The following is an 18,762-nucleotide window of genomic DNA, read 5'->3' as shown; positions in this document are numbered from 1 at the left end:
GACAATGACAAGTACATGAGCAAGTGGTGATTTGTCTTGCTCAGTCTCTGGAAGACTCCTCCTTTTTTTTTCTTTTCTTTTTTCTTTTCTCTTCTTTTCTTTTCTCTTCTTTTCTTTTTTTTTTTTTTTCTTTTTGAGTTCTCTTATTTACAAAGTAACAGAAATATTGGGCAATAACTAAGCGTAGAGAGTTGACAGTATTAATATGGCATTGATGGACTGGAAACCAGATGGTCTGTCAGATAATGAAGTATTATCTGGCAACAGATTGTTCCTGAAAGCCAACATCCTCACCTATTTTAGCACTCTGGAATGTCGACATATCAGTTACCACATTCACGAGGTGGCATGTGTTGTACTTTAGGAGCCATCCCTAGAAAAGGCTTTTTAATGCAAAATTACTGCCTGATGAGAGGGTAAAAGTACCATTATCATAGCTCAGCTGGATGAGTATAATATACAGCAAGATGTGAACCATACATCAAAAATTAAGTTAAAGAGGAAAACATAATAACCTACATCCTGATTTCTGTCTGACAAAAGCTGTTTTAAACCAGCACTGCCGTCAGAAGATGCAATGGTGTGCGCTGTGTGCCCAGAACTATTATGTTCCTGCCTTTGTGTCACTCTTCCTTGTGCCATCACATGCACTTCTGCACTTGATCAGGGGTCATGGATGTTGGAAAAATGTTTGGGCTAATATTAACCTGGCGATTAAAATAGAAAACTGATGGTTATCCAGAAATGTTCCCTCTGTCTGGCTCATCATGTAGGCACACAGACCTTTTGCAAGCAGAAAGGAAGGCATAGTATAGAGGCAGGACAGAAGGACAGGGAAAGAAAGGTTTAGAGATAGCCCCTGGACATCAAAATGTCTCACTGTGGCTGTGATTATACCATAGAGTGGAAGGCAAAATGAAGAAATGCAAAATTAAGTAGATGGGACGGTTTATTAAAATTACAACAGGCAGTTGGTAAGCCTGTTGGCAGTAAGACTGCACCATTCAAATTTAGGTTTAATTCAACAAGCCATTTTCACTGCCTTTGTGATTACTGGATTGAAAACTAGCTGGCCACATACTATTTCTAACTCCTATATATTCTAGGTAGTTAATATTTTCTTAATGCATTTTCTGTAAGCACAAATAGGAAGTCCTTTCCTCACACGAAGGAGGAAAAGTAGCAGATGTTACTATTGGATGGATATAAAATAGTGAATATATAATCTATTGAGAAAAGCAATGAATAACTGATAACTACTGTTTAAGGATAGAAACATTTTCCAATCATTGTTGGCACTATTAATTTACAACATCCAGAAGACAATTTACCTAGATAACATAATCTCATGTTTTCAGTGCTATAATATCTAATACTGATTTTATAGATATTTTTCTCAAAAGTCTGTCCTGCTCAACAAACCAATATACAGAGTGGAGCTTCAAATGGGCCAAAGTGGATTTGTGGTGTCACGGGGCCCAGTTATCTTGGCAGGGTGAATATTCTGTCTGCCAAGCAGATGACAGAATTTAGAATTTCCCTGATGTTAAACTAATACTCTCACACACTTAAATATGTACACTGAAATACTATCAGTTAAAGTCTTTTTTCTCAGGCTTGGTTTGGGAATGCTTCAAAGCCATCGTTATCTCTAGAATCAAATGTATAATTCAGCCCAGCCCTTAATATTTTTGAATTGAGTAGAGAACAAAAATTAGGAGTGGGAAGAGTTTCCATTAAATAAAAGCCTAAGAAGCCACATACAGAAACCAGGAATTAAAATAAGCAAAATAAGTATTGTGTTCTCTTCCAGTGAACATGTAATGAAGTTGGTAAAAGTTTAAATTGACAAAAAAAACTGGTGGGGCAGTAAATGAGAACAGATTATTGTTCTAGAATTACACCCAATTTCATGGTCACTGTGCAACTAAAAGAGTTTTCATATGGCCAAATACAAAGTAATTCAAGGGGGAATCAAAATTCAGATTATACTTGCTGTATCAACAATGCAGAGAACATTGTCTTGGAAAGAAGTAACACTGAAAGAATTAGTTGTTGAAGATAATTGTGTCAACATGAGCTCACAGGACTATTCCACAGCAAAAAGGATCATGCAATCCTTAAGCATACAAAAGTGCTATGTGTAACTAAGGAATAGTGAGGAAGTATAGAATTTTGCCTCTGTACATAACTTTGGTAACACAACTGCTAAAATACTGAATTAAATCAACACTTCAAAGAAAATATAGAGATACTGAAGAAATTTGAGAGCACTGTGAAAGTATCTTGGGAAGAAAATAAGCCTTGTGTCATAAAATTCAAGGGGTTAAGGTTTTCTGGTTGTGAAAGAGAACATTGAAAAATTACTTAATTGCCATGTCTAGATATTCTTTTCACCTGTGGAAAAAGTTTTCTGGCACTTGTGAGTTCAAGAGTTTTCAAGCTTGCTCACCTTACTCACTACGACCAGTATCTGGAATCTGAAGTTAAGCAAATGAAGCCTTCAAACACAGCTTTCTCTGTAGAAAAACACTGGAACAATCATCTGGAAGGCTTTTCCTGGAGGGCCATTACTTAAGTCTTTCCAAATATTATTTAATGCAGTTTCTAGATGAAAGCTTATATCAGTAAAGTGATGCATCCTAAAGGGTCTCTTCTGAGTTTGTAGTCTAGTCTCACAACTCATCCCCTGTCTTGTATTATTAAGCTTTGAGAACAGGAAATCTTGCACTGCCCTGAACCTACCATAACACTTGGAGGTTTGCATTATAGTAATTACTGTACTTACATCATGCTTCAGAGCTTCAGCAAGTAACTGTCAGGATCAAGAAGGATTATTTTTTCTTAATGCACAATTGACTAGTTTCTTGATAGAGAAGGGGTTTTTCCGTCCTTTTAAGCATGATTAGATACAGATGAAGATGTGATAGCATGAAATAGTCCTTTGAGGTAAAAAGGAAATCCATTTGAGGGGAGTGGTTTATTTTTGGAGGCTCAGAGTCTTCCCTATTTACAGTTTGGGGGTAAGGAAGGAATTTCTGCCTCAGTCTGACAGGGAATATAATAAAATTCCTCTTCCAGGCACTGTCTCTAGTGCTTTCTTGCCGTTCTCTGCATTCCACCTAGCCTGCTGCTCAGATTCCCTGCCTTCTTTAATCTGTATGAGAACAAATACAGCAAAGTGGAAGGTCTTTTCATCCGTATTGAGCATCCCTTCAGTCAGCCTGAACAGACTTTCAAGCCATAAACACTCTGGTTATGCATCCATCGTGGCTTTAACATTTTAGCTTCTTTTGCCCTCATCCTGTCATCTCCACATACATCTTTTTCTTTCTTTCAAAAGGAGAAGATTTCCATTTCCAGAAGGCTTTCAATGTTCCCAGCATTTCCTTTTTTTAATTCCTTTCTCCACTCTTCAGTGATCCGGTGTACAATGCGGTTTTACTGATAACTGCATTAGCACAAATGAGTGTGGAAGACGGATGCATGGAGATGGTATGAGCAACTGGGAAAAGCTTTGTTAGGAAAGTGTAGACATTCCTCAAACCAGGTACATCACTGAAGAATGCTTCCATATAACATGCAGTTACTAAATGTAGCTCTTTGTGAACTTACTAGATGTGTTTTAAATCTCTCCTGCAGTAGATCAATGCTGTGTCACACTGCTGGAAAGAAACCTGGTGCTAGGGTTTTCTATTTTTTGTTGTTGTTGTTGTTTTGGGTTTTATTCAAAGCAAAGTTTTAGATTGAATCCAGGGAATTGTAGCATATTGATTTAACCCTAACTAGTTGGCACAAATACTTGAGAATCTGGGGACTAAGAGACTATTTTTTCCACACCATTCATTCCTCCAGGCCTTTGTTTTCATATATGCAAGTAGTAGTTTTATTCTAACATTCCAAAACAAATAACTGAAACTTAGATTATACTACAATTTCATTAAAAGAATTTTAATACAAAAATTGATTACCCACAAATGGTAGATGTATGATAATGCTCTACTCTTTTAATCTTTATTTTTACCTTAGAAGATAAGAATTATTGATTACTGTGCCTAGTCCTTTGTTGGGAGGCTGTTGCTAAATTTCTCTACTTATTCTCTTCAGGTCTTGTAGCCTAGGTTGTGTTTGCAGTTCTCAAAATTTTCAGTGACAGTCAGCCAGTTTTGCATCACATCAGTCCATCCACTTCCAAGAAAATGTTTCCAAAGCCTGTGTATACTTCTGAAAACATGAAGACTGAGGCACCAGTGTTTTCTTTAATAACTGATGAAAATAAAATGTTAGTGATTAGAATCTGTGTGGTTTTACTCGATTTGGGCCTATCCCACAGAAGATTTAAAAAATAAAGATCATCCATTACCAGTGGGTAATTTCCTGGACACTGAAATGCAAAAGATCCAAGAACATTCTGCAGCTCCTCACAATTCTGTGTGTGTGTAACTTTGCGCAGCTACAGATGTTTCCACTGCCGCAGAATTCACTAAAAACTGCCAGGGAATTTGGCCCAGATGTGCTATAGAATTACAATGACCCTGGTAATAGTGAAACTTCAAGCAGCAAACACCAGATGTCCAGTAAAATGGTTAAAACTGAGATCCAAAGCATTTTTTTTACCACATCATCACAAACAAATATGGAGTGAATAAGCTGAAAATCTCAAGTAATAGTTCATTATTCGTCATCTCTGAGCTGGTTCTATGTGCTTGACTTGTGATGTAGTGCTGCTTGAGTATAACGTCTCGCAGGAAGGCTGCGTTCCCAGAGGCTTCAATGATTTTGAAAAATGAATTAATTAGACAGGTATATACATTAAACTTAATACAAGGTTGTATTTTTCTCCTTACCTCTGTGCTCTACTCATTTTGCTTGAGAAGTGATTCTGGCTGTGCGTGTGCTGTGTTGCTGCCCTGTGATAGCTTACCCACAGGCAGGATAAATGGGCTGCTGTTGGTGCCAGCTCATGTAGTTCTGCTTTAGCTCAAATGGTAGCAGACTCGAGCTGCGGGTAGCAGGGCTCCCTGCACTGCTACGTTCTGTGTCTTTATGCATGGCAAATGTACTTTTCCTACAAAGTACAGGTATTCATTACACTATGAGGCACTGCTTTATACTTTGTGGTTTCCAAGGGGTCCATGTGTAGGGCAGACCCCGGGGACGATGGAAAGTATTACATTTCTCTTTCCACTCTCTATGGATTATTTATGATTTTTTATATCCTCAAGTGTAAGTTTTATACATTCATTATCAGAATGCACATTTAGCCACTTCTTAAGTGTTTCTAAACCAGAACATAATTTCAGTTATAAATCCTGACTCAAAATGGACAATATTGTTCATGGAAGCCCAGTTGTAGTCGTTAGTGGTATCAACCTGTACAGTGCAATAGACATACATCAGTATTCACCACTTAGGATTCACTGGTTTTGCTTAAAGTTGTTTGTTTTTTTTTTAAATTTGAATGTAGCAGTAGTCTGTACTGTTTTATCTCTGAATAACTAGTAGTACCAAGTTTTTTTTACTTGGAACTGGGATTGTAGGCTTCATAGATAAAAACTGAAGAAAAATAAAAAGAAAGAACCAAAGCTGCATGGGTTTTGAGTGCTCAGAGAAAAGAGAAAGGAACATACAGTCTTAGAAAGAAAAGGGGTAGTCATGTTCTCTAAAGTCTATTGAAGCTTCTTTGCAAAAGATGTGGCATAAACTCTATTAAAATAAAGAAGTCTACTTTAATTTTCGTAGGAGTTGAATAAGTGAAGAAAAGTCCATAGTTCTATTACTGTTACTCTCTTTTACATGAGGAAGTATAAAATGCATTTACTAAGAAGTATGCTCGACCCTGGAAGAAAAACTCGTTGTAGACTGATCAGCGCATCATAGCAGAAAGTTAAATTAAACTTCTGCTTTCAAAAATACTACTGCTCAAGAATTTATTATTTCTTTTATTTTTGAGTTATGCAGCTCTCTAGAAAATTTCCTGCTGGCTTCGTGTGATACCCTTGTCTGAATTTTTCTAACCCAAAAGGAGAACACAGTGTTGACAACACTGCTGCGTTTCTCTTCTTTTTACTGTATTGCCATTTTTACACTGTTTCAGTACAAAATCATAAATTGTGTACTTCTTTCTTTAACTGCAGACATATTTTATTAAAAGCTCACTGACTCTTGTGGGCTTTTCAGCGTTTTTAACTCACAGCAAAACACAATCTGTAGAATCTACTGTGTTGAGTACCAATGCTGAAAGCATTGGATGCCTTTTTGCCAGGCATTGCTTTGGGGTGCCCAATGTTCTGAATGACTTTACCACCTGTTCCTTCATGACCAGTTACAATTACAGCAGAAACCATTGCCCTTGGAGCTCTCTGCCCATGCTTGACTTGCAAACCAGCTTGTAGCACAGACTTTCTTGCCTTCAACTGCAGTTTGCCCAGCACAGGTTTGCAATGGAACTGCGGTTCTGACTGCTTGTTACCCCAGTTAAAAGAATGTGAACATATTCTTATGTCCTTCCTGGTTTTACTGTCTGTAGAGAAGATTTTCACATGGTTCTAAACCATCTCTGTAGCATAGCAGGTAATAATTTAGTCATACCTAGTGAAATGTTGTTTACATTGACTTTGTGATGCTCACTGGTGATGGCAAACAAGGAAGTAGCACGGTTGCAAATCAGTTACACTTCGAGATTGTGAGATCATGGCAAATCATACTGCTGCAGAGGTGCAATGATAATCTCCAGCTAAGCTGGCTGAGTTCTGGGTGCTCAGAGCTGGTTGCTGAGCAAGCCTCATGGCAGGTTTTTGAGCCGCACAAGAAAAAATATTTCTCTTTCACAAGTTCAGAGAAAATTTGAGATCTAGAAGAAAGGCAAATTTGACCCAAATTGACTTTCTTTTTGACATATTGATTGTTATAAAGGTCTTATTATTACTTAAAGTCATAAAATGCAGGAAGGTTTGACACACAAAATCATGCTGTCTGCAGTAGAATAGCTTTTGTTGCATTTACATCAGTTGCTACATGAAATGCTGTGATCATCTGCAAAGTAAAAGATTCTGCATGCTTTTAAAAGTAACTAGGGAGAGAGAGTTAATTTGTTTTGTTTATTCAGTGCCGAAGGGGCAACATTTCTTTTCTGCAGAAGAATTCAATTTTAGAAGGGTGCTGGATCAGAAGAATATATTGAGAAGAAGAAAACATTTCAAAAGAAATGTTCAAGTTAAACCTGCTGAGGCAGGTTTGCTGCTCAAAGAACACATTGCAAGTTTGTGGTTTTTTTTCTAATAATCCAGTAGAAACTGCCACATCACTGAGACACAGACTCTTTTTAAAAAATATCTCTCAGGTTTCTTTACAGATGTGTGTATGATGAGAAGACTATTGGCTGGTGGGGCATGGCTACATAAAAAGAAAGAGTAGATCACTGAACAGTAATTAGTGATAATAATAATTAGGACAGCTACTTCTATGTGATTTTTCCCTTCACACATTTGTTTTGCCTCTTTATCTAGTCTGATATTTACAAATCTCTGCATGAGAATCTTGTAGCAGGTTTTGCATCAGTAACTATACTAAAGTATATCAATTCTGTAAACCTTTGCAAAATCCATTTCTAATTGCTTAACAGTCAAATTTGTTTGGAATCTTTGGTAAATCTTTGCTAAATCATCTTGATTTCTCAGTCATTGAAACCTACTTTGCCTCTCCTTTTTCTCTTTGAGAAACTGAGAGTGAAGGTTAGTCACCTCTCCAGACAACATGACATCATGGTGCTTTATCTTATAAATTGTGTCATAAGGATGGAAGGATTGTTATCATAGTGTAGGTGTTTCATAGTATGGAAGGTGGAATCAGTTTTTTGTAATTAAAATTTAAAAAAAAAAAGTTTCTATCAACTGTCAACTCTGTTTGTTCTTAGATTGGAATAACATTGAAGAAAGTGTATTAATCTATATGGTGTTTCTAGGGCGTTAGTGCATGGCACATGAAGAACACGAGGTATCATTTTGGGGCATCAATCCAGCATCCAGGAGCTGGACACAGCTCAGTGTATACACTCAGCGTACCATGCAAATCTTCGTCTGACAGAGTTTTCTTAAGCAGAGGAACCTGGGCTGGGGTGAGCTGGCTGGAGCAAAGGGCTGGAGTATGATTTCACAGCTGTGCCCTCACTGTATCATGCTGGCACTGTGTGATGGCACTCCAGAGATGGGGGACAGGATCTGTGTCCCTGTACCTAGGGACACTACCTGTAACCGTAAGAAATGTCTCCCTTTTTGAGGAATAATTTTCTAACTCCCAAGTACATAAAACTTATATAAAATCATTGCTAGTAAAAATTTCTATTAATAATTTCCCTTACAATGATTAGCACTTTCTGAGTGAAAAGAAACTGGGGAGAAAATCCAGTTTCAGCAACACATAAAGGAATTTTGTCTGTCTTTAGGCAGGTAGTTGCCATTTGTACGAGTTTCCTCATACATCTGTGTAATAATACCTTTCACTGCCATGATACATTTAGGTACCACAACTGTCTGCCAGATGGAAATTCAAGTGCCAGTATGTGCACGTATTCATGATGCCATTCACTACCTAAGTAGTGCTACAAATTCTGCACACTTTGATCTCTGTGAATATAAGACTGCTGCGACTATCAACAGTACTACTGTTACAAAATCATGAATCTTTTATGATTTCCTGCTAGAGGTACTGTAAAGGAAGTAAGAAAAATACCCCAAAGGTCAAGGTGCTAAAAGATGGAATGAAATTAATTACTAGTGCATGCTTGTGTATCTTTAATTATAACCCTTTCTCTTTAATGTTAAAAACTGCTGTCTTAAGTTTTTTTTTTAATGGGAAAAATATGTAAGTTGAGTAAGAACACTATAGAACCACCACTGGCCCACTTTTACTTTACAGGTCGATGTGTTTATGAACTCAAAACATTACAGACAAAATTTTACACCTGCAGTTATGGTTGCCTGCAGTTCAGTTAAGTATCTACATTACTGATTGCATCTGCAAATTAAAAACATCTAAGTAACCTAAATTACAAGCACAAATAATTGCAGGTGCAAAACTCATACAAACACAAAATTATCTCTGAAAGCTGGTCTTCTAAATCTCATTGTAAGTTATTCACTGTATCATGAACCTAGAGTCCTCTTGGGAGAGTCACTAATCTGTATAATGATGCTGAAAGCCTCTTGAATCTCATATTTAGCTAGCAGATGGGAAAGAATACATGTCATCATATAATTCCCTAAGGATTATGCATGTGGATATGGAAGAGTATAACTAATTCCAGTGAAGGCTAACATTAACTTGCAATCAAAAATTTCCTTCCTGAGCCACATTCTGATGGAATTAAAGCAGCTTAATGTTGTATTTTTATGAAGTCACAACCAATCTGAAATAGGACACACTCCCAAGATGAGCACAGAAATTTTACTTATCTCATTATTTTTCATTTGATGGACCACAGCATCAGTTTAACACAAAGAAATTCTGTCAGTCTTTTCCAGAAAACACAGCTAGAGATTCTCTCTGTCATTTTTATTTTTTTTATTGTCAGAAACAGATTTCTAAGCACATAGGTACAGAAGTCTATTTTTCTCTGGTACCAAAACTAAAAATGAAATATTTTCTTGCATTCTTTAGCTTCAATAAATGTAGGTGTGGAGTTACTTTAAAACTGTGACTGTTTCCTGTCGTACCAGTTGTGGCAGTACTGTTAGCAAAAGGGGGGGAAAAAAGCCCTCAAATTCTCTTCTACTGTTTGAACAACTAAAACTCCTACTGAACAAATGAAGCATTCTGCCAGTTCTGACAAACCAAAATGCAATGAAGAATTTTTCTGTTTCAGAAGCTCTAGGCAAAGCTGTTTTGGCATGTCTGTAGCTTGTTCCTATTGCAAACAAAGGGGCAGCTAGAGGGAAAGTCTTTGGGGGAAGAAAATGTTGTCAGTTGTAAGAAATGAGACATGTAGACCCATTCTACAGCCCAGCTAGTGTTTACATGCAGGTAATTGTGTAAGAGCCTAGATTAACTGCCAGTGGTAATAACGCTGCCATTTGCACACATTTGAACAGGAGTTACATCAAACTGACCAGGCTAAGGCTTCTCAGAAGCGTGGGCAAAGCTGTACTTCATTCCTTGGCCTTGGGGGCCAAGTGACAAGAGCAATGTTTGGAAATGGCATGCAGAGGCAGCAGGGAGCCCTGCAGTGAGTGCTGCTGCTGGTGCTGCCGGGCTGGCAGGAGAGGAGCCAGCCAGGCGTGCAGAGCCCTGCCCTCACCCCCTGCAACCACCATCCCCCTGTGGTGCAGCCCGAGTCCTCCCTCAGCCCAGCTCCACAGGCCTCTGCCACCCATCAGTGGAAGAGGTGTGAGAAGAGCTACATTTTTAAATATCCAATTTAATTTAATACACACAGATCTATTACTTAAGCAGGACATGGTAATGAGGTACCACTTAACTAATGACTTTATAATCATCCTTAGGAAAAAAAAAAGCAGAACAAGATGCTCTTTTTTTTTAAGAGGAGGAACTGTTTAGGTTATTCTGTCCACTACAATGCAATGCTACAACTTCACCTTTTTTAGGTGCTGGAGTATAGCAAAATATAGAAATCATAAGAGAAATATGTAGCATAATGGAGAGCTAAACCATCATTGAATAGAAAGATATGTAAACAATTATTCCTTTTTTCCACTCTTACTTTTTGCTGCACAAAAGACACAAGAAAGGAAGGAGAAGGTTTCATCTTTCCCTCTTTTGAGGGGTTTATATTTAGATGTGTCCTGTGAGTTATATAAATTCAGAGTATAGACTAGAAAGCCAAAAATTAGCAAGGATTTTGACCAAGAAATTGAGAAGTCATTAAAAGTCATGGAAGAAAGACTCATTTCTCAGTAAAAATAACAAATTCACATGGATGATGGATCATAATAACTTCATAATCTGACCCACATGCAGTAAATACAGTGATGACTGTCATTTTGAATAAGTGAGGTAGACTGATGTTGATTATTAATCCATTTCTTGGCCTGTCTGATTGTTTCTGAGCCAGACCCTCCACTGTTCATTATTTTTCTGAAGTATCTGAAGAGTACCTTTCACTGACAGTCCTTTTCTTTTTAAATAGTTACTTTTCATACTCTGTGTTGCCTTAATTTACTTGCAGGATTTCTTTCATGGGTTGCTCTGCTTCTAGTATTCTTAGAGCTGGACACTTGGTCTTCTTTCAGCATATAGTGTAAAATCAGTGTTACTACAGATACATGTTAATGTATAATTCTGTATTACATCTACCTGCTGTGAGAAAAAAATCTGTTTTTCCTTAATTCCCATGTGTTGCAACTGCTGATGATTTACATGAATGCAAGCTCAGTGAAAAAAGATTAAATATGCTGTGAAAATAAGTACTTAGCATTTACTACCGGTGTCTAAAATTACAGGTATCTGTATAGTAGACACAGAATACATTTTTAATTTGCATAATAGAAATTTGTATTTATTTGCATAATAGAAATTCAGAAGCCAGCTTGGCTAAGTGTGTCATTGAGAGCTTTATATGAGCTTCCTGCAGGGACATGTGTTTAACATTTGCAGTCAGATTATATACATAACATACCTTGCAGGAAAAAATGCTTTTTTGAGAGCAATGGAGTGTCCATGACTGATTTTCTATTAATGTGTCCAGCCTTTAATATCTTTTCAACTCTGTACCTGTTGCCCGTGAATGACACTCAACTTTCCCTACAGCATACCTCCTCAGCTGGGCAAATGGTTATAGACACTGAGATTGAGGGTGCACTACGTGTGTGAATTGGCTAGTGGCTTGTTGCTCTCAAAATAAAAGGATAAATTGTAAGTCCCTTTTTCTCAGCAGTAGGTACTAATTTGTGCCTGCCTTCACTAAGCATTACCTAGTTTTTCTGAAACTTCTGGGAATTTAAAATCTTTTAAATCTCCAGCTAGGTCAACATAAAAATTACTGCACACTAATATTAAAGTATTATTACACTGTTTTACTTTCTGTTAGTAATAAATTCATAACATGCTGCATACTATGAAATAAAAAAGACACCATTTTTCCTGGTAGAAATGAAACCCTAAGCAAATTTTATTAAATTTACATATACTTTCTTCCTCTTTTTGAACCCCTATCCGTGTGTCAAGCAAGTTTTCAAAATTACTTCCCTTTTTTTAAATGAAAAATTTTGTAAAATCAAAAAGTCACTCCTCGGTTTAATGTAACTGACATGGCCATGAAACCCAGGTCTTTTATTTATACTTGGGATAATGCAGAGGTAATGAAAGCAGAATTGAACCTAAGAGGTTTTTTGTTTCAATTATAAAACAATGTGGATAAGAGACTTGGATTTGACAGCAACAGAAGAAAGGGAATATTGTCTTCATGCCTTCAATCAGCTTTATTAGATCCTTAAAAGGAAAATTATGTGAAAGACAGAGGAAGAAAACAAAAAACTAAGCAAGATCCCAATTTTGGTATAATTTGGAGAAAAAAACTAATTTACGTGGGTTGTCTTGCCAGGGTGAATGACTCAAGGCTTCCAAACAAGAAATGGAAACCAGAGGGATAGTGAAAGCCTGAAAGAACAAATTGAGAAGATATGATTGACTGTAATATTTCAAAATCAACTGCTGCGAAGATGAGTTTGGGCTGTTGCCCGGAATACAATTGAATGGTGATGTTCATTTAGACTCTTAATGCTGAAACAAAATAAGATGTAGCTGTGTTTCTGTTAGAGATTTACTTGTTCTTTCCAGTGTCTAGCTAGGAATAGGATGTCACGTCCTCTCTCTTCTATACATGCTGCGGTGATTGCTGCTGCTGTTCCATACTTTTTCTGAACACCAGTTTTCTGAAGAAAGGCCTGAAACCAGAGGATAATATCTTTCAAATGTGAAATGTCATCACCGTTCATTAGTTGACTTTAAAAAATTTTATGCACTGTGTGCAAGTAGGCTAACTCAGTGTTATTGACCAAGGAAAAGAAAAATACAAGATCGTTTTGTGTGTATGTACTTTCTGTCTGATAAAGCCACTCAAGTTTTTTGTTATTATCATGTTACTTTTTAAAATTAAGTAAATAGCTCATATCGCAAAGATTTCAAATAATTGTATTTGTAATGGGCGTGACTTGTAAAGCATTATCTGGAAAAATCCAGGGGCAACTACTTGCCCTCCATCTCAGGCAGAGAGAGTTCTAAAAGAGACTATGCTTTATGCAGAAAATTAATCAGTTGTCAGTAGGCAGTAATGAGTTGGGATTGTCTTCTACTTCCTCCTTTCCTTTATTCCTTTCATCTCATGGGCTGTGCTTACTAACCTTTTTTCTGTTTCTGTTTCAAAGAGGAAGGAAAAAAAACAACCCTAAACCACAGTTCATAATTAAATACTGAGCTAGTTCTTACCATGTTTACTGAATTACATATCACATATATGGATGCTTATCCTCAAAGTCTTCATGTGTTTTGAGATTTCTAAATTTAATGTGTTCCATAGGAATAGACCTTAACTCCTTCCTGTCTGTTTTACATGATGAGATTTGCATCTACAGAGGAAAGGAGGAGTAAACCAATGAAACCCAATGACATGAAACCTCTCAAAATTTTACGGATTTGTAGACTCATGAATATAGCTGCTGAGCTCTGCAGATTCTCCTGGTTCACAGTAGAGATTCCTCCAGCAAAAAATCTTCAGTGTTGACCTTACAGGTGCAATAACCAGATCAGCTTGACATGACATGCACAGAGGTATCCTTGCACAGGTATCTTTACCGCAGGGTGGGTGACCTAGTAAAGAGGGCTTTAAACCAGTAACCTCAAGGGAGGAAGAGAGTTACCCAGCTCTGAGGGAGCAAAGGACAGGCTGACAAGCAAAGTGCCTGGGGTGATGTGAGCAACCAGGAACACAAAATGAACAAAACAGGGCTCAAGTGGTGTCCCCTCAAGCATTGGCATGTAAGCAAGGAAGTCTCTCCGAAGTGCCTGCACCATAAGGCACACAGCATGGGATGTAAACATAAGGAATGAGAGATCTGTGTGAAGCTGCAGGGCTGGGATCTTTCTGGAATCTCAGAGCTGTGATGGATGGCTCACATGACTGGAGTGCTGCAATGTAGGGTATAAACTCTTTAGGAAGGACTGGGTTGAAATACAAGGGAGAGGAGTTCCCCTCCACATTATCTCTGAAAAGTTTTCCATGAGATCCTCAGAGACCTTGGGAATGTTACAAGGTTTTTATATTCAATAACTGCATACATTTGAGTATACAAGAGGGCAACCTGGAAGAGAACCTGTACTGCTGTGAAAGGCTAGGTAATGCTACTGTCTGCTTTTAGAACTGAGCTGTTGCTTTACACTGCATACTTCTCTGCTTATGCATCTCTTGCTAATGAGAAAGTCTGAACCAAGCCTGGGTCTCCCTTTTTGTAGTCAGAGCTACACCTGTGAGCAGAGCAGTGGAGCACTTTTCATTTTTCAACTCCAGTCATGTCAGAGTACTAGAAATTCCAAATGGGATGACTGTTGTAGACAAGCTTACAGTTTTTTAGAAAAAGCTGAAAGGAAGAAAGTATTTATAGGGATCCGTGTCCTTGAAGCTGATCCTACTTGGACCTCAGTTACAGTTTGAACTCACATTAAACTATGAATCACATGCTTAAATGTATTCAACATTCCAATATTTGCTGAATCAGCCAGAATATACTCTGAAAATGTGTGAACTGTTGCAGACTGGTGGAATCCAGTGTATCTATACTGTTACATCCAAATCTATGTGAATAGATAATAGATATACAGATATGTTTATTTATTTGTTTGTTTGTGTTTGGAAATTGAGACTTCAGGGAAATTCAAACATCTGACAACTCAACTGAGTTTCTGAAATCTCCTACCTGAGGACTTTCAGTGTTTTGTCATTAAACCATTGGATAAATCAATATACAATGCAACTGTATAAAACACTCAAGATTTACAGTTATCATGGACTGGAATTCATAATTTGGTTACTTCAGAGGAAGAAAAAGTGATATACCCACTCTGGAACATCTCACAAAGCCTTAATTATTTTATTCATATTGGAGCAGATTAAGAAGAGAACTCCAGAGAAGCATTAGAAGAAGGGTGGGAAAAATAGTATAGCATTTGTGGTATTGTACATTCATGTGGGGAATATGAATTTATTTTCCTTTGATGTGCACAGGATAACTGTAGGACAATCTGTTGATGTGATGACTCTTACACACCCTACAAAAATATTCCAAGTAATAGGCTGATTTAGAAAGGTGAATCACCACCTTTCAACATCACTACCTTTCAGTATTTTAATAAGACACTAATAGTTTGCTTTAAGAAGTGGTTTCTTCTGTAGACAGAATCCTCTTAGAATCTGAAAGAAGTATATAAACTCTGAAGATGGGTAAGTTATAAGACATACCCTTGTTGGCTGGCAAGATAGCTTCTTGCTGATTCTGTTAGATGCTTTTGTGAACGCTCCCCATGCACTACCTACGTTAAAGTGGAGACCTAGCAAAAAATAACTATGTCTATTTTTACTTCGCCTGGGGATTTTGAGAGTTACCCATCATTTAAAGCATTCCCAAGGCCAGTGTATGCATGTATATTGGCCTTGTAAGCAGAGCTCTGGCTGCCTGCAAATGTCATGTGTGCTTGTAGTAAGATATATATATAGATATATATATATAAAAATATATACATATGCACATACACACATGTATGTGTATACACACACACATATATATATATAAAATGTAGACGGTGCAAAACAAAGCATTGCAACAAGTGGATCTTTGGCTTTCGGGCCAGCTTCAAAACCAACAGCTATTGCAAAGTCCGTAGGAGTTTATGGAGCCAGGCAAGAGAAGGGCAAAGACCTTAAGGAGTACAGTAGCAAGATATTGCCCAAATGTTTTTTCTAAGATGAAATTCATACATTCTGTTATGGCTCTGTGAATAGCTAACGTGTTAAAACTAAGCTGTCAAAAAAACCCCTTCCATCTATTTTGAGGGATATTTGCAACTAAATTTTAAAAGATGCCTTCACCTAGCATCTGAAGATGAGCATGCAGGTTTTTTGTATGCAAATTTCTGAAGTCTCATCTTTTCCTAATCTGTATTTTGTGACTTCAGGTTTTAATATGATTATTGCTATGTCAAGAAAATTAATACAATGAAATAATACTTCCTCTTCTTTGGTAAAACTGTTCCTCCTCTTTTATATACATTTTCTTGTCTACTTGGGAAAAAAAATGATCTTACTTATTCATTGCTGAATTTTTAATATCATCTCACCAGCACATAATAGAAACTGTAGCACATTAGTTACTCAGCAACTCAGCAGAGAATCTGTCTGTCTTTATGCTTGGAAATGCTGGAGGGTTAGTTGCTTTACTCAAAAGTGAAAATAGAATTGGCAGTATGGTAATTCTATGTTGTTCATACATATATAGATAATTATTTTTTTTTCTTCAATAGATTGCTTGGCTTCTACAAAGGAATATTTCCTCCCATCTTGGCTGAGACACCCAAAAGGGCAGTGAAGGTAAAAATGCCATACTTCCTCCTTTAAAAACAAGAATAAGGAGAGTGGCAGCTGTAAAGCATTTGCTTTCTCCCCCACTGATTGACATTAAAATCTTCAACTTATGTGTCATATTAATCCCCTTCTTTTTACTAGGAGCGCTTTTCTATTGACAGCACAATAAAAACCATGCTTGTTTAAGAAGCATAGAATAAGGCTCTAAATGATAGGCTATTTTTGACCCATGTAGATAATGCTACTGAAAAACAAATTTCAATTAGATTATACAATCAAAGTTAATAAAATGTTTTAAGTTATGTTTTAGCCTCATAATAACATCTGGTTTAGACATTTTGTTTTACTGAAAATACCTAACAACTTGCAAAACAAGAACAGCTTAATAAATTATCACAAGCCATTAAAGAAACCACTCCTAGTAAGTTTTTACTCAGTAACTTGAAGTGGTGTATCTGTAGATTTGAAGTGCTGTACAGAGTTTTTGTACTCCAAAGAGCACTCTACTCCATAATCTCACTTTTTTACAGATTGGAAGTAGCAATGGGTGAAAATCGTCATCATTCAAAGATTCAAAGAACATTTTGCTTCAGCTGCCTTACTGTCAAAATAGATGCTAGCCTATCAAAGTGTATTAGCTGTCAAATGTTGATCTGATTTTCTTTTATTAGCTTTACATTCGTTTGTAGAGCATTATTTTAGTAACATTCCTAAGAAAAATACATCAATACATATTTTTTTTCAGTTGTCATGCAACATTTTAATTAAAACCTAGTGATTAAGCACCTCATCTTAAAGTTTTCTACATGTATCAAAGCATCCATTGTGTTACGAGCAAAGGTTTATTTGTCTTCAGAACTTTGAAGTTTCCTGTAGTTGCACCAAATGTTTCTAAAAAACTTATTAGACAAAATGTCTTGATTTTCCATTCTTTCTCTTTTTGTTTCTTTCTAGAAATCTTGTGTATGATTCTGGTCCTTGGTCTGCAATTAATCATTCACATTCAAATTCCTTTACAGAGGAATAATATTTATATAAAGGGACAGGATGTGACCTTGTAACAGAATCCTGAAGCAGTTCTGGAAATGTCATCTTCTTGTTTGCATTGGCATTTTAGATGCAAACAACATATGTCACCTATCTCAAAATTATTTACTTCAACTAAGAACACTAAAATTCTGTCTATTAGCAAAGTGGTAGTGAAGAATAGATGGATAATATTTAGAAGAATCCTAATAGCTCATTTTCTTTGGACTGTGATATTGCCTCTGTCTCTCCATTTCATTTTGTTTGAAACAAGGCAGGGTCAATCTGATCAGGCTTTTTAGATTCCAGCATATATTTAGTTAAAATACAAACCCAGGCTTGATTTGTCTTCTACCAACCTGAATGATTCAAAAATCATGAAGCACTTTCTCTTACTCAAATGGATTAAATTGGCTTAAACCACATAATATTCAATACAATTATAGAACCATGTGTTTAAGTTGGGAGGGATCTCTGGAGGTCATCTGGTGAGCCTCCTGCTCAAAACAAGCTGACTTCACAGTTAGGTCAGGTTGCTTGGAAGCTTTGTCTAGTCGAGTTCTGAAAATCTTCAAGGATGGGAACTGCAGCCTCTATGTGCTCCTGCTCCAGTGCTAAATTGCTTTCACTGTAAAGCATTTTGCCTTATATCCGATTTGAATTCCCCTCTTCCCCTGCCTGACAAGCCTTTGACACTGTTTCCCTCAGCATTCTCCTGTGGAAACTGGCTGCTTGTGGCTTGGATGGCATATGCTTTGCTGGGTAAAACTGTGGATTGACAGACAGGAATTAAATCCAATTGTAGCCCATCACAAGTGGTGTTCCCCAGGGTTCAGTATTTGGGCCAGTTCTATTTAATGTCTTTGTCAATTATATGGACAAGGGGATTGCATGCATCCTCAGCAAATTTGCAGATGACACCAAGTTGGGTGGGAGTGTTGATCTGCTTGAGGATAGGAAGGCTCTACAGAGAGACCTGGACAGGCTGGATCAATGGGCTGGGGCCAACTGTGTGAGGTTCAACAAGGTCAGGTGCCAGGTCTTGCACTTGGGTCACAAAATCCCCATGCAACACTCCAGTCTTGGGGAAGAGTGGCTGGGAAGCTGCCCAGAGGAAAAGGACCTGGAGGTGTTGGTCAACAGCTGGCTGA

The 18,762-nt window shown here is 37.3% G+C and overlaps 1 protein-coding gene across 4 annotated transcripts in view; it reads left to right on the top strand.

Annotated features, from left to right (window-relative positions):
* Positions 1-18,762, top strand: part of SLC25A21 (solute carrier family 25 member 21) — a 244,800-nt gene that overhangs the window by 199,126 nt on the left and 26,912 nt on the right. For all 4 annotated transcript variants that reach the window (XM_051622618.1, XM_051622616.1, XM_051622617.1 and 1 more), the window contains one exon: positions 16,525-16,591. In XM_051622618.1, the coding sequence (XP_051478578.1) occupies positions 16,525-16,591 (67 nt within the window). The remainder of the gene's footprint in view (positions 1-16,524; positions 16,592-18,762) is intronic.

Source organism: Apus apus, chromosome 5 (genome assembly GCF_020740795.1).
Source record: "Apus apus isolate bApuApu2 chromosome 5, bApuApu2.pri.cur, whole genome shotgun sequence".
In the NCBI taxonomy this organism is placed as follows: domain Eukaryota; kingdom Metazoa; phylum Chordata; class Aves; order Apodiformes; family Apodidae; genus Apus; species Apus apus.
This window is presented reverse-complemented; position numbering and strand designations above follow the sequence as displayed.